Source organism: Theropithecus gelada, chromosome 14 (assembly GCF_003255815.1).
Source record: "Theropithecus gelada isolate Dixy chromosome 14, Tgel_1.0, whole genome shotgun sequence".
Lineage (NCBI taxonomy): Eukaryota > Metazoa > Chordata > Mammalia > Primates > Cercopithecidae > Theropithecus > Theropithecus gelada.
Genome location: NC_037682.1, coordinates 11,485,406 through 11,500,000, shown reverse-complemented (window position 1 = coordinate 11,500,000; position 14,595 = coordinate 11,485,406). Strand labels below are relative to the sequence as shown.

Below are 14,595 nucleotides of genomic sequence, written 5' to 3'. Positions count from 1 at the left end.
TTTTTTTTTTTTTTTGAGACGGAGTCTTGCTCTGTCGCCCAGGCTGGAGTGCGGTGGCGCGATCTCGGCTCACTGCAAGCTCCGCCTCCCGGGTTCACGCCATTCTCCGGCCTCAGCCTCCGAGTAGCTGGGACTACAGGCGCCCGCCACCACGCCCGGCTAGTTTTTTGTATTTTTAGTAGAGACGGGGTTTCACCATGTTAGCCAGGATGGTCTCGATCTCCTGACCTCGTGATCCACCCGCCTCGGCCTCCCAAAGTGCTGGGATTACAGGCTTGAGCCACCGCGCCCGGCCCAGATTTCTTAATTCTACCTGTGGCCAAGGGCCCCTTCCCTGCGGCCTTCACTTTTAGCTCCTCGAGCTTCTGCTCCTCTTTTTGTTTCTGCTTGAAAGCCTTATCTTCCTTGTCCATCTCCTTGGCCTGCTTCTTTGGCTGTTTCAGTGGCTGCTTCTTGCCACCTTCCCGGCCGGACACGGCGCCTGCTGCCCCTTCCCCCTATATCTCCATTTTTGTTTAGGTCTTCACAGGCTTCTAGGATGCTTTCATCATTTCCCTGAGTAGAACCTACACATACTTTAAAAAGTTGTTTCTTTATGGATCGACTAAACTATAGAAAAACAAAGAGTAAGAAAAAGACAAAAAATAGAAACAAGATACAAAGGAAAAAGAAAGAAAGAGGAGGGCTGGGGGTGTGGTGTTTCATGCCTGTAATCCCAGGACTTTGGGAGACTGAGGTGGGTGGATCATCTGAAGTCAGGAGTTCAAGACCAGCCTGGCCAACATGGTAAAAACCCGTCTCTTCTAAAATACAAAAATTAGCTGGGCATGATGGCACATGCCTGTAATCCCAGCTATTCTGGAGGCTGAGGCATGAGAATCGCTTGAACCCAGGAGGTGGAGGTTTCAGTGAACCGACATCGTGCCATTGCACTCAACCCTGGGCAACGGAGTGAGATACCATCTCAAAAAGAAAAAGAAATAAAGAGGAAAAAAAATTCTGCCTAGTGCAGTGGCTCATGTCTGTAATCGTAGTGCTTTCGGAGGCTGAGGTGGGAGGATCACTTGAGCCTAAGTGTTCGAGACTACCTTGGGCAACATAGTGAGATCCCATCTCTACAAAAAATTTTAAAAATTAGCCAAGTGAGCTGGGCGTGGTGGCTCACGCCTGTAATCCCAGCACTTTGAGAGGCCGAGACAGGGGGATCACCTCAGGTCAGGAGTTCAAGACCAGCCTGGCCTACATGGTGTAATCCCATCTCTACAAAAATACAAAAAATTAGCTGGGCGTGTTGGCAGGCACCTGTAATCCCAGCTACTCAGGAGGCTGAGGCAGGGAGAATGGCTTGAGCCCGGGAAGCGGAGGTTGCTGTGAGCCAAGATCGTGCCACTATACTCCAGCCTGGGCAACAGAGCCAGACTCCGTCTCCAAAAAAAAAAAAAGAAAAAAGCCAAGTGTGTCCGGGTGTGGTCTTGCACCTGCATTCCCAGCACTTTGGGAGGCCAAGGAGGGCAGATCACCTGAGGTCGGGAGTTCGAGACCAGCCTGACCAACATGGAGAAACCCCATCTATACTAAAAACACAAAAATTCAGCCTGGGCGGCAGAGCGAGACTCCGTCTCAAAAAACAAAAAAAACAAAAAAGCACAAAAATTAACCGGGGGTGGTGGCGTGTGCCTGTAATCCCAGTTACTTGGGAAGCTGAGGCAAGAGAATTGCTTGAACCTGGGAGGTAGTTGCGGTGAGCTGAGATCACGCCATTGCACTGCAGCCTGGGCAACAAGAGTGAAACTGCATCTTAAAAAAACCCCCAAAAAACAGGAAAAACCTAGCATGATTGGCATGCACTTTTCGTCCCAGCTACTTGGGAGGCTGTGGTGGGAGGATTGTTTGATCCTGGGAGGTCAAGGCTGAAGTAAGCCAGATTGCTGCTCTCCATCCAGCCTGGGTGACGGAGTGAGACTGTCTCAAAAAAAACCCAAACAAACAACAAAAAAACCCCACAAACTATTCCTAGATTCTTGCTGTCCTTCGATACTGTTGTAATGGGGTCTTTATGGTGTTAGTTTCTTGCTCGTGTATAGAAATGTAATTCACTTTTACATTCCTATCTTCCTAAACTATCCAGTTACTTTGCTAAGCACTGGGGATACATACAGGGTATAAAGACAGATAATAGGCCGGGCGCGGTGGCTCAAGCCTGTAATCCCAGCACTTTGGGAGGCCGAGGCGGGTGGATCACGAGGTCAGGAGATCGAGACCATCCTGGCTAACATGGTGAAACCCCGTCTCTACTAAAAATACAAAAAACTAGCCGGGCGTGGTGGCGGGCACCTGTAGTCCCAGCTACTCGGAGGCTGAGGCAGGAGAATGGCGTGAACCTGGGAGGCGGAGCTTGCAGTGAGCCGAGATCGCGCCACTGCACTCCAGCCTGGGTGACACAGCGCGAGACTCCGTCTCAAAAAAAAAAAAAAAAAAAAAAAAAAGACAGATAATAGTGACCCCGCTATCACTGTCATATGGGTGAAGGGCTAAGAGGGCATATGTAATGCTTATTGTTAGCAACATAAATTTACAGTTTGCAAACTGCCACCCTATAGAATCAGCAGGCAAGTACTGTCCAGCTGCTTTCTTAAACTATCATTGCTAATTATAGATTCTTTGGAGGTTTTAATATAGATGATCATATCATATCATGTATAAATAATGACAGCTTTATTTCCTTTTTTTTTTTTTTTGAGATGGAGTCTTGCTCTGTCACCCAGGCTGGAGTGCAGTGGTGCGATCTCGGCTCACTGCAAGCTCCACCTCCCGGGTTCATGCCATTCTCCTCCCTCAGCCTCCCGAGTAGCTGGGACTACAGGCGCCTGCTACCACGCTTGGCTAATTTTTTGTATTTTTTAGTAGAGATGGGGTTTCACCCTGTTAGCCAGGATGGTCTTGATCTCCTGACCTCGTGATCCGCCAGCCTTGGCCTCCCAAAGTGCTGCTATTACAGGCATGAGCCACCGTGCCAGGCTTTTTTTTTGTTTTTTGAGACGGAGTCTTGCTCTGTCGCCCTGGCTGGAGTGCAGTGACACGATCTCGGCTCACTGCAACCTCCGCTTCCCAGGTTCAAGCGATTCTCCTGCCTTAGCCTCCCAAGTAACTGGGATTACAGGCATGTGCCACCACTCCTGGCTAATTTTGTATTTTTAGTAGAGACGGGTTTCTCCATGTTGGTCAGGCTGGTCTTGAACTCCTGAACTCAGGCGATCCGCCTGCCTCGGCCTCCCAAAGTGCTGGGATTACAGGTGTAAGCCACCGCACCCGGCATGCCTTTATTTTTCTTATTGTTAGGATTACTAATGTTATATACACATGATGATGAACATCTTTGTCTCCTTTCCAGTTATAAAAGATGTGCTAATAACCTTTCCCATTTAGGCTGATGTTTACTGTGTGTGTACAGGTAGCTACTCTTTCTCAGATTAAGAAAATTATGGCCAGGGTTGGCTGGGCACAGTGGGTGGTTCACTCATGCCTGTAATCCCAGCACTTTGGGAGGCTGAGGCGGGCGGATCACCTGAGGTTGGGAGTTTGAGACCAGCCTAACCAACATGGAGAAACCCTGTCTCTGCTAAAAATACAAAATTAGCTGGGCAAGGTGGCCATGCCTGTAATCCCAGCTACTCTGGAGGCTGAGGCAGGAGAATTGCTTGAACCCAGGAAGGTGGAGGTTGTGGTGAGCCAAGATCGCGCCATTGCAGTCCAGCCTGGGCAATAAGAGCGAAACTCCATCTCAAGAAAAAGAAAAAAGGAAAATTATGGACAGGGTCAGTGGCTCACACCTGTAATCCCAGTACTTTGGGATGCCGAGGTGGGTGGATTGCTTGAGCCCAGGAGTTTAAGACCAGCTTGGGCAACATGGTGAATAAAATTAAGAATATAGGCCTGGTGCTGTGGCTCACGTCTGTAATCCCAGCACTTTGGGACGCTGAGGCGGGTGGATCATGAGGTCAGGAGATCGGGACCATCCTGGCTGGTACCAGGATGAGTACCATCCCCTTCCAGCCTCCCTTCCCTGCATGAGCTTAGCAGCCAAGCAGGCTTACTTTGGAATATTTGATGGGCCCAGGTTCCTCAAATTTTTTGCCTATCTTAGTCCTTGGCTCTTATAGGTGGCTGTAGAGTGACTGCTGAAGATGAAGGCCCAGGCAGCAGCCCTGCCTCTATAAAAAAGGAAATTAGTGGGGTGTGGTGGCATATACCTGTAGTCCCAGCTACTTGGGAGGCTGAGGTGGGAGGATTGCTTGAGCCCATGTTGTTGAGGCTGCAGTGAGCCATGATCATTCCACTACACTCCAGCCTGGGTGACAGAGCTAGACCCTGTCACACACAGAAAAAAAAAAATATATATATATATATATACACACACACACACACGTGTGTATATATATACGTATATATATACACATATACACACGTGTGTGTGTATATATACGTGTGTGTATATATATACTCTTAATTTTTTTGAGGTTTTTTTTTTTTTTTGAGACGGAGTCTTGCTCTGTCACCCAGGCTGGAATGCAGTGGCGCCATCTCAGCTCACTGTAAGCTCTGCCTCCCGGGTTCATGCCATTCTCCGCCTCAGCCTCCTGAGAGTAGCTGGGACTACAGGCGCCCGCCACCACGCCCGGCTAATTTTTTTGCATTTTTAATAGAGATAGGGTTTCACTGTGTTAGCCGGGATGGTCTCGATATCCTGACCTCATGATCCGCCCGCCTTATCCTCCCAAAGTGCTGGGATTACAGACGTGAGCCACGGCACCAGGCCTGTAGTCTTAATTTTATCAATTTATATTGGGTTTTTATAAAATGCTTTTTCTGCATGTTTTGAAATGATCCTAAGGCTTTTCAGCTTTTATTTGCCAATGTTATTACAGATTTCCTGATAGTAAACAATCTTTATAGTTCCATGATACACTCAACTGGGTCATGGGATAGTTGTAAAAAAAAATCCAAAACTTTTATTGGGCTGTAATGCATTTTAATTACTTTTGGGTCTTCTAAATATTAAAAGGGTTTACCTATATTCATGAGTGAAATTAAACACGTTTCCTCTCATGTACTGTCCTTGTTTGGTTTTAGAATCACTGGCCTGATAGAATGACGTGGGGAATATTTCTTTTTTATATTTACTTTCATAAGATTTAGATCATCCTTTTCTTTATTTAATAGAGATGATGTCCTCCTACATTGCCCAGGCTGGTCTCAGCCTCCTTGGTTTAAGTGATCCTTTGGCCTTCCCAAAGTGCTGGGATTACAAGTGTGAGGCACTGCACCTGGCCCATCTTTTTCTTGAGTGTCTGTAGACCTTTGTAAATTCTGCCATGGTATTTTCTTTTCTTTTCTTTTGCCCGGGCTGGAGTGCAATGGCGTGACCTCGGCTCACTGCAACCTCTGCCTCCTGGATTCAAGCGATCCTCCTGCCTCAGCCTCCCAAGTAGCTGGGATTACAGGTGTCCACCATCATACCCAGCTAATTTTTTGTATTTTTTAATAGAGACAGGGTTTCACTGTGTTGGCCAGGCTAGTCTCGAACTCCTGACCTCCTGATCTGCCCGCCTAGGCCTCCCAAAGTGCTGGGATTACAGGTGTGAGCCACCGCACCCAGCCAGTATTTTCTTTATAGTTAATTCTTTTTTTTTTTTTTTTTTTGAGATGGAGTCTCACTTTGCTGCCCAGGGTGGAGTACAGTGGCGTGATCTCGGCTCACTGCAAACTCCACCCCTTGAGTTCAAGTGATTCTCCTGCCTCAGCCTCCGAAGTAGTTGGGATTACAGGCACCTGCCACTGCGCCCATCTAATTTTTGTATTTTTAGTAGAGAGGGTTTCATCATCTTGGCCAGGCTGGTCTTGAACTCCTGACCTCGTGAGCCACCCGCCTCACCTTCTGAAGTGCTGGGATTATATGTGTGAGCTACCGTGCCCGGCCTCTTTATAGTTAATTCTTAACTACTGTTTCAGTGTCTTCCATAGTTACAGAATTATTGAAGCTTTCATATTCTCAAGTCAGCAGTAAGTTATATTTTTTAGGAATTTGAGAATTTTGTCAACACTTTCAAATGTTCGTGCTGTGGATGAATGACCATAGAACTCTGCCTCATCCATCACAGCCCATCACAAACGTCATTTATTTGAAGTTTTGCTTTCCCCCAAATTAATCACAGGATTTTTTTTTTGAGATGAAGTCTTGCTCCATCGTCCAGGCTGGAGTGCAGTGGTGCGGTCTTGGCTCACTGCAATTTCCACCTCCTGTGTTCAAGCAATTTTCCTGTCTCAACCTTCCTAGTAGATAGGACTACAGGCACCTGCCACCACGCCCAGCTAATTTTTGTATTTTTGTAGAGACGGGGTTTCACCTTGTTGGTCATGCTGGTCTTGAACTCCTGACCTCAGGAGGTCTCAGCCTCGGCCTCCCAAAGTGCTGGGATTACAGGCGTGAGCCACTGCGCCTGGCCAATCACAGGATTTTAAATTGTATAATCAGAGTCCAAGTCTCTGGTTGGTGGTTTTTACGCAGATTGTTTGAACTGAGTCTCAGTTTACATCTCAGTGAAGCCAGTACTTGCCTGATTGTATGGGGTAGCAGTATGCAAACTAAATTTTGGAGTTGTTAGCAATGAGCATTGTTTTAGCCCTTGGCACACAGGATAGTGATACTGGGTACACTTTTTTTTTTTTTTTTTTTTTTTGAGACGGAGTCTCACTGTGTCTCCCAGGCTGGAGTGCAGTGGCGCGATCTCGGCTCACTGCAAGCTCCGCCCCCCGGGTTCACGCCATTCTCCCGCCTCAGCCTCCCAAGTAGCTGGGACTACAGGCGCCCGCTACCGCGCCCGGCTAGTTTTTTGTATTTTTAGTAGAGACGGGGTTTCACCATGTTAGCCAGGATAGTCTCGATCTCCTGACCTTGTGATCCACCCGCCTCGGCCTCCCAAAGTGCTGGGATTACAGGCTTGAGCCACCGCGCCCGGCCCTGGGTACACTTTTTATTGTCTACTTTTTTTGTGACACTTTATTATCTACCTTTGTACCTTTATTCCCAATGCCTAGCTTAGGTATACAGTAGGTTCCAAATAAATGTATGGCTGAATATGCCAGTCAGGGAATTTAGGAGGATTGAGCTCTGTCTAGGATCAGAAATAAAGGTAGGTGTTTCATGGGAAAGGGTCCTAGAGAGGGAGTAAGTGTCAAAGAGACGCTGACTGCATTCCTTCTCTTCCAGGCAGTAGAACGAGTCCTGTACCCACACCTGTCCACGTACTGGACAAACTTGCAGGCTGTGCTGGATGATTATTCAGTATCTAATGCACAGGTCAAAGCAGATGGGCACAAGGTCTATGGAGCCATTCTGGTGAGTACCATCCCCTTCCAGCCTCCCTTCCCTGCATGAGCTTAGCAGCCAAGCAGGCTTACTTTGGAATATTTGATGGGCCCAGGTTCCTCGAATTTTTTGCCTATCTTAGTCCTTGGCTTTTACAGGTGGCCGTAGAGCGACTGCTGAAGATGAAGGCCCAGGCAGCAGAGCCCAACAGGGGTGGCCCAGGTGGCAGGGGGTGCCGGCGCCTAGACGACCTGCCATGGGATAGCCTTCTCTTGCAAGAGTCGTCCTCCGGGGGCGGTGCAGAGCCCAGCTTTGGGTCCGGTCTCCCGCTGCCGCCAGGGGGAGCGGGGCAGGAGGACCCTTCTCTTTCGGTGACCCTGGCGGATATCTACCGGGAGCTCTACGCCTTCTTCGGTGACAGCTTGGCCACACGCTTCGGCACCGGCCAGCCTGCACCCACCGCTCCGCGGCCGCCCGGGGACAAAAAGGAGCCGGCGACAGCCCCGGACTCGGTGCGGAAGATGCCGCAGCTGACGGCAAGCGCCATGGTCAGCCCGCAGGGCGACGAGAGCCCCCGGGGTAGCGGCGGAGGCGGCCCCACGTCGGCCTCTGGGCCAGCGGCCTCTGAGAGCAGGCCCCTGCCGCGCGTGCATCGGGCGCGCGGGGCACCCCGGCAGCAGGGCCCCGGGACCGGCACCCGCGACGTCTTCCAGAAGAGCCGTTTCGCCCCGCGCGGCGCCCCGCACTTTCGTTTCATCATCGCCGGGCGGCAGGCTGGGAGGCGCTGCCGCGGGCGCCTTTTCCAGACTGCATTCCCTGCGCCGTACGGGCCTAGCCCGGCCTCCCGCTACGTGCAGAAGCTGCCCATGATCGGCCGCACCAGCCGCCCCGCCCGCCGGTGGGCGCTCTCGGACTACTCGCTGTACTTGCCGCTCTGAGTCGGTGAGCGCTTCCGTCTTTGTAAATAAATCCCGCCCCCGGAAGTGACGTCTCCATTTTCGTGGGTCGCGCCGGATAAGGTGGGGTTTGGCCGGGTTGAGGCTGTGGCGGCGCTTCCTGGTGGTCAGGGTGCCATGGCGCTGCCCTGGCTGCAGCGCGTCGAGCTTGCGCTGTTTGCTGCCGCCTTCCTGTGCGGGGCCGTGGCGGCCGCGGCGCTGACTCGGACCCAGGTGCGGCTGCGGGGCGGGGTCAGGTAGGCTGGGGAGCTGGCCGGTCCTGACGTGGCGAGGCCACTGTCGCTTTCCGACCGAGCTCGCTGCTGCTCGGAGCCGGTGGACCTGATAAGGCACGGCTGGCACCGGCCTGTACCTGAAATGCAGCGAGGCTAATCGCGCTTTGTGGCTACTCTGGGCCAGGTCATTCTTCGAAGTTGTACTCTCGCCAAAGGGACGGGTCAGTACCGTCTTAAAGCACTAGATGGAGTCGGGTTTCGTGGCTCCTGCTGACCTTACTGTGGTTCTGAAACAGAAGTCGATGCGGAACCTGCGTCCATCCGTTAAATCAGAAGCCTTTTGTGCTGAGCTTTGTCTAGAAATAAAGCATAGTGTAGTGGAGATGATCAAGATGCCACATGACTGCAGCACAGTGTATTAAATGACAAAATAAGAGATGTAGAAAACGCTGACGTAAAGGTAGAAGCCAATAATTTACATCGTTTACCCCAGCCAGGTAATCTGGTTAGTAAACATAGGTTCATTTAATGCCTATAAAGTAGGCACTAGTGTGCCTATTTTACACCATGAGAAAACCTCAGAGATCCGCAGGGCGCGGTGACTCACGCCTGTAATCCCAGCACTTTGGGGGGCCGAGGCAGGCAGATGACTTGAGGTCAGGAGTTAGAGACCAGCCTGGCCAACATGGCAAAACTCCGCCTCTACTAAAAATACAAAAATTAGCCGGGTGTGGTGGCTCATGCCTGTAATCCCAGCTACTTGGGAGGCTGAGGTAGGAGAATCGCTTGAACCTGGGAGGCGGAGGTTGCAGTGAGCCGAGATCGTGCCATAGCACTCCAGCCTGGGTGACAAGAGCGAAATTCCATCTCAAAAAACAAAACAACAAAAAAACCCTCAGAGGTAGTTATTTGTTGAAGGATATACAAAGCCTGGGTTTACTCTAAGGTTTCTGCACAAAGACCAGAATTAATGAGGCTTCTCTGAAGCTCATTGTATTCTATAGTCATTGGCTATTTTTTGATCCTTCTGGCCACTGTTTGATTCCCCAACAGGCCCTCTCCATCAATATCTCTGTCCCAGAAATAGGAACTGACAGTGCACAAATAACTTCCTGGAATGGTCGTGGCCTAGGTTATCACTAACACCTACCAAGACACTGCATCCAGAGGCATTAACCTGAAATCTAGGACTCAGCAGCTTCTCTCCACAGGGCTCCTTCAGTGGTAGATGTCCCCTGTATGGTGTCGCCACCCTGAATGGCTCCTCCCTGGCCTTATCCCATCCCTCCGCACCATCCCTCTGCTACTTTGTAGCTGGGGCCTCTGGCCTCTTGGCCCTCTACTGCCTCCTGCTTCTGCTCTTCTGGATCTACAGCAGCTGCATTGAGGACTCCCACAGGTGACTGCCCAACCCTGAGGGCCAGGGTCTGAGGTAGGATGAGCCTCGCCTCCACCACAAGGCTTGTTCTCTCCCTCTCAGAGGTTCTATAGGGCTGCGCATTGCACTGGCCATCTCAGCTATAGCCATCTTCCTGGTCTTGGTGTCTGCCTGTATCCTTCGATTTGGCACCAGGTCTCTCTGCAACTCCATCATCTCCCTGAACACTACAATTAGGTAATGGGAGAGGGAGGGAAGCCTGGCTGGGGCTACCTTCCTTCTGCACCAGGGTCCTGTAATTTCCTTTTTATCCCCATCAGTTGCTCTCAACTCACAGGGCACTGGGCACAGGTGTGCCTCGGATATAAACTATCACCCTTTCTCACAACTGTCTCTTTGACCTCACAGCTGTTCTGAAGCCCAGAAAATTCCATGGAGACCCCCTGGAACTGCTCTGCAGTTTTACTCCAACCTACACAATGCCGAAGTGAGACCCAAGGATAGAAGGAAAGATTCACATAAGTATCTGTAGCTGTGTGGGTGCTCACCAGTGTATCATGAGCTTGGCTCACCAGTGAGAGGAGCTGAGGGGGTTGTGAGCCTGAAATTCAGCAGTTAAGAGTGGTGTGTGGGTGGGAAGGACTGGATTTGAAATGGTCCCATTCCTGACACTCCTGTCCCTGTCTCCCACAGACCTCTTCTTGGGTGAATTTGGTATTGTGGTGTGTGGTCTTGGTGCTCCAGGTCGTGCAGTGGAAGTCTGAAGCCACCCCACACCGGCCTCTGGAGAGGGGTGACCCTGAGTGGAGCTCTGAGACAGATGCTCTCTTTGGGCCACGCCTTTCCCATTCCTGAAGAATAACCAGAGTGCTTCCTGCAGCCAAAGACTCCATGCCCAAGTGCCTGCAATCCTCTTGCCCCCACAAGGCCCTGTTTATGTTGGGAGTCTTAGTTTTCCTTTCAGGGGGGAAACGTAATGACAGGCCCCCCTCCTCCTCTTCCTACAGCTGTTTTTGTACCAAAATATTATATTACTATCTTCATCTTGTGAGTTTTTGATGTTAAAGTACAACTAGATAGGAGGAAGGAGTGAAGGCTAAGCAGACATGGATTGAAACTTAGAGGTACTGTTAGGCAGCTGCCCTAGGGATGACTGCTCCTTTATTTGTTGTTAATTAATCTTAACCTCCTTGTGTGACCCTGGTTGTTACTCCATTCTAAGATTGGCTTTTTTTTTTTTTTTTTGTAAATACAGACAAGGTCTCGCTATGTTGCCCAGGCTGGTCTCAAACTCCTGGGCTCCAGCAGTCCTCCTGCCTTACCCTCCCAAAGTGCTGGGATTACAACAGGTGTGAACCAACACACCTGGCTCCCCAAGGTTCAGCTTTTATCCCCCTGTTGGAGAGGTGAGTGACTTGAGGTTGTTTCTTCACAAGCTCCGGTAGGCACCCACAGTATTGTCAAAGAGTTTTGTGTTAGGGAAGTGTCCAGCTTTGTCCAAGAGGAAATAGAAGCGTCGGCCTTTGACTTTCAGAGGTAGCATGGCAGGGACTTCATCTCGGTGGGCCATGCAAGATACCTGCTTCAAAGGAACTGTGAAATGGGCCCACAAGCCAAAAGGGGCATGAGTGGTGAGGGTCACCTGCTGCCCTCCAGCTCGAAGCACCACTGAGCGCACAGACCGGAGAGAGAAGAGAAGACCAGCACCGAGTACGAGGGCTCCTGCAGGAAGGGCAGAGATCGGGGTGAGGGGTTTTCACTGTACGTCTAAGTACCGACCTTTCCAGTGCCCTCTGAATAAGAAATCTTGGGGATGAAAGTAATATTTACTGAGCTTTTTTGAGACTGAGTTTCGCTCTGTCGCTCAGGCTGGAGTGCAGTACTGAGCTCCTCTTATACACCACAATCCTTTTACTCCTCCCAACAACCTTAGTAGACATCTGTTTCCATTTTAATGGGAGGACGAAGAGCTTTAAGGACCTTGCTCAAGGTCGCAGAGTGAAGGGCAGACCTCGGCCTAGACTATGACAGGGCACAGCGCTCAGGGACACAAGTGTTTCGCTTTTTTTCTTTTTTTTCTGAGACCGGAGTGCGACTGGGCCGGAGAGCAGTGGCGTGATCTCGGCTCACTGCAACCTCCGCCTCCCGGGTTCAATTGATTCTCCTGCCTCAGCCTCCCGCGTAGCTGGGACTACAGGCGCTTGCCACCACACTCAGCTAAATTTTTGTATTTTTAGTAGAGACGGGGTTTCATGGTGTTAGCCAGGATGGTCTCGAGGTCCTGACCTAGTGATCCGCCCGCCTCCGGCCTGCCAGCATATGAGCTACCACGCCCGGCCAGTGTTTCGAATTTCTGTAGGGTTAAGCCCGCCCACCACTCTTGTATAGGGAACCCCCAACTCTCCCTGCCTGTATAGGGAAGGTCGTGTCCCGCCGCCCCACGTTGCCATAGTGGGAAGCCAGCCCACGTCTTACCGATGGTGCCGCAGCCGACGGCCAGACCATAGCGCCAGAGCGCGGAGCGCAGGTCGAAGGGGCCACGGTTTGGGACCTCCGCATCCAGAGGCTTCACCCGGACCGGGTGCCGGGACACGGCTACCACAGCCAGGGAGGCCCAGAAGACGCCCTGGCCCGCGCAGAACAGCCCGAGGATGGTGAAGAAGCGGCCCCGATCATGCTCAAAGAGCAACACATCCCGTTGCAGCGTCGCGCCCTGCAGGGGCCGGCGCGTGGGCAGGGGTCGCAGCACAGTTAGCAGCCCCGTGGCCCACCGCCTCCAAGGCGCCGCCATGGCCAGCCGACTTCCGGGGTGGGACTTCCTGTCGCGGAGCCGCCTCCCGCCCTCCCTGGGCGCCCCCCCCCCCTCCGGCTAGAGGGCCCGCCCTCCCGCTCAGGGCTGGGAGGAGACAACCAATCCAGAACGCAGAACACAAAATACAACATCACTCTTTATATTAAAAAGTAAGGAGGTCCTGGGGTTAAGTACACAAAGCACCTAAATCCTTCGGGTAGTTTAGTGTCAGTTCTACAAAGTAAGCTTTGGCTTCCGGGCATCAGTGAGGCTCAATCTTCTGAAGGCTTCCAGGGCAGGCGAGGAGAGGGATCAGGCAGCCCTCCCTCCCTCGGTCACAGTCACGGGGCGGCCTAGGGCCAGACAGGAGGAGATGACAGACGACAACCAGACGGTAATATCCAAGGACTATTTACAGGGGAGGCTGCTTCTGGGGCATGACTACAATCACTTCATGAATGCCACTTCTGGGATCTCGCCCTTGGCCTGGAGAAAAATGAAGGTCAGTAGAGGCAGGCCTACCATCCCCACTCAGCAACCCCAGCTAACCTGACCTCCGGAAGGCCCAGAGATCCTAGTGTTTTTGCCACTGTATTTCCAGACCTTACCTTGAGATGAGTGAAGGCCTGGGCAGATCTGGTGTAGTCCCAGTTGTTGTCCTGAAGGCACCTGGAGTGGAAGAACAGGCAGCTCTGTAAGAACTCTGACCCCTAAATGCCAGTTGGAAGTCCATTCCATAAAAGCACCCAGGTTTGCCAACAAATATGTACATTCTTATACATCCTTGCACTATTTATACAAATGAGAAATTAGTAAAAGTCCAAATGTTCTACCAATAGCTTATCAAAGATAAGGAATATTAAATAGCTGTCAAGAAGTCCAAGATAGTTTTTACAGTGGTAGGGAAAGATGTTCATGGTGTAAGTAAAAAAACTAAGTTGCAGAACAGTATATGAAAAGGAACTTCCATTTGCCTTTAACGTTTTTTTTTTTTTTGAGATGGAGTCTCACTGCCGCCCAGGCTGGAGTGCAATGGTGCGATCTTGGCTCACTGCAACCTCTGCCTCCCAGGTTCAAGTCATTCTCCTGCCTCAGTCTCCCGAGTAGCTGGGATTACAGACGCCGCCACCATGCCCAGCTAATTTTTGTATTTTTAGTAGAGACGGGGTTTCACCGTGTCAGCCAGGATGGTCTCGATCTCCTGACCTCGTGATCCGCCCGTCTCGGCCTCCCAAAGTGCTGGGATTACAGGCTTGAGCCACCGCGCCCGGCCTAAAAATTTTTATGCTAGGCCGGGCGCGGTGGCTCACACCTGTAATCCCAGCACTTTGGGAGGCTGAGGCGGGCGAATCACAAGGTCAGGAGATCGAGACCACGGTGAAACCCCATCTCTACTAAAAATACAAAAAATTAGCCGGGCGCGGTTGTGGGCGCCTGTAGTCCCAGCTACTCGGGAGGCTGAGGCAGGAGAATGGCGGGAACCTGGGAGGTGGAGCTTGCAGTGAGCCGACATCGTGCCACTGCCCTCCAGCCAGGGGGACAGAGTGAGACTCCATCTCAAAAAAAAAAAAAAATTATGCTAATTTATGCACAGGCAAATTTTTTGTAGACTATCAGGGTTTTTTGGTTTTTTGTTTTTGAGACGGAGTCTTGCTCTGTCACCAGGCTGCAGTGCAGTGGCACGATCTCGGCTCACTGCAACCTCCGCCTCCTGGGTTCAAGCAATTCTCCTGCCTCAGCCTCCCGAGTAGTTGGGACTACAGGCGTGGACCACCAAGCCCCACTAATTTTTGTATTTTTAGTAGAGATGAGGTTTCACCATGTTGTCCAGGATGGTCTTGATCTCTTTTTTTTTTTTTTTTTTTTTTTTTTTTTTTTTTGGATGGTAT

General features: G+C 51.0%; 4 protein-coding genes and 1 pseudogene across 7 annotated transcripts in view; 2 read left to right on the top strand and 3 right to left on the bottom strand.

Annotated features, from left to right (window-relative positions):
- The window catches only part of LOC112607215, a 4,315-nt pseudogene extending 272 nt beyond the window's left edge, over window positions 1-4,043 (bottom strand).
- Window positions 1-8,349, top strand: part of TAF6L (TATA-box binding protein associated factor 6 like) — a 17,119-nt gene extending 8,770 nt beyond the window's left edge. Inside the window, exons 6-7 of the mRNA XM_025355769.1 lie at window positions 7,268-7,396; window positions 7,525-8,349. Of these exons, the coding sequence (XP_025211554.1) occupies window positions 7,268-7,396; window positions 7,525-8,304 (909 nt within the window). The 3' untranslated portion in view covers window positions 8,305-8,349. The remainder of the gene's footprint in view (window positions 1-7,267; window positions 7,397-7,524) is intronic.
- A 31-nt stretch (window positions 8,350-8,380) lies between these two features.
- On the top strand, window positions 8,381-11,113 carry TMEM179B (transmembrane protein 179B). Of its 4 annotated transcripts, none has more exons than XM_025356061.1 (5): window positions 8,381-8,535; window positions 9,749-9,936; window positions 10,018-10,110; window positions 10,324-10,402; window positions 10,609-11,113. In XM_025356061.1, exons 1-5 carry the CDS (start codon window positions 8,440-8,442, stop codon window positions 10,768-10,770), a joined length of 618 nt encoding a protein of 205 aa, XP_025211846.1. In that variant the 5' UTR covers window positions 8,381-8,439; the 3' UTR covers window positions 10,771-11,113. The 4 variants fall into 4 exon arrangements, with proteins under 4 accessions (XP_025211846.1, XP_025211845.1, XP_025211847.1 ...); XM_025356060.1 differs by having other exon boundaries at window positions 10,018-10,152; XM_025356062.1 differs by lacking the exon at window positions 9,749-9,936 and having other exon boundaries at window positions 8,381-8,558; window positions 10,018-10,152.
- Window positions 11,027-12,851, bottom strand: TMEM223 (transmembrane protein 223). The gene is made up of 2 exons (XM_025356064.1): window positions 12,391-12,851; window positions 11,027-11,637 (listed from the first exon to the last, which is right to left on the bottom strand). The coding sequence occupies exons 1-2, from the start codon at window positions 12,704-12,706 to the stop codon at window positions 11,345-11,347; spliced, it is 609 nt and encodes a 202-aa protein (XP_025211849.1). The 5' UTR covers window positions 12,707-12,851; the 3' UTR covers window positions 11,027-11,344.
- Window positions 12,851-14,595, bottom strand: part of NXF1 (nuclear RNA export factor 1) — a 15,388-nt gene continuing 13,643 nt past the window's right edge. The window contains exons 20-21 of the mRNA XM_025356051.1: window positions 13,315-13,375; window positions 12,851-13,192 (exon numbers count right to left, since the gene is read on the bottom strand). Of these exons, the coding sequence (XP_025211836.1) occupies window positions 13,154-13,192; window positions 13,315-13,375 (100 nt within the window). The 3' untranslated portion in view covers window positions 12,851-13,153. The remainder of the gene's footprint in view (window positions 13,193-13,314; window positions 13,376-14,595) is intronic.

Bases quoted from the DNA above. Each gene is read 5' to 3' on its own strand.
- TMEM223 (XM_025356064.1), bottom strand. From the start codon at position 12,706: ATGGCGGCGCCTTGGAGGCGGTGGGCCACGGGGCTGCTAACTGTGCTG. The intron at 11,638-12,390 runs GTAAGACGTGGG...CCCTTCCTGCAG, and splicing joins CGTCGGCTGCGGCACCATCG to GAGCCCTCGTACTCGGTGCT.
- TMEM179B (XM_025356060.1), top strand. From the start codon at position 8,440: ATGGCGCTGCCCTGGCTGCAGCGCGTCGAGCTTGCGCTGTTTGCTGCC. The intron at 9,937-10,017 runs GTGACTGCCCAA...TCTCCCTCTCAG, and splicing joins TGCATTGAGGACTCCCACAG to AGGTTCTATAGGGCTGCGCA. The intron at 10,153-10,323 runs GTAATGGGAGAG...TTGACCTCACAG, and splicing joins TCCCTGAACACTACAATTAG to CTGTTCTGAAGCCCAGAAAA.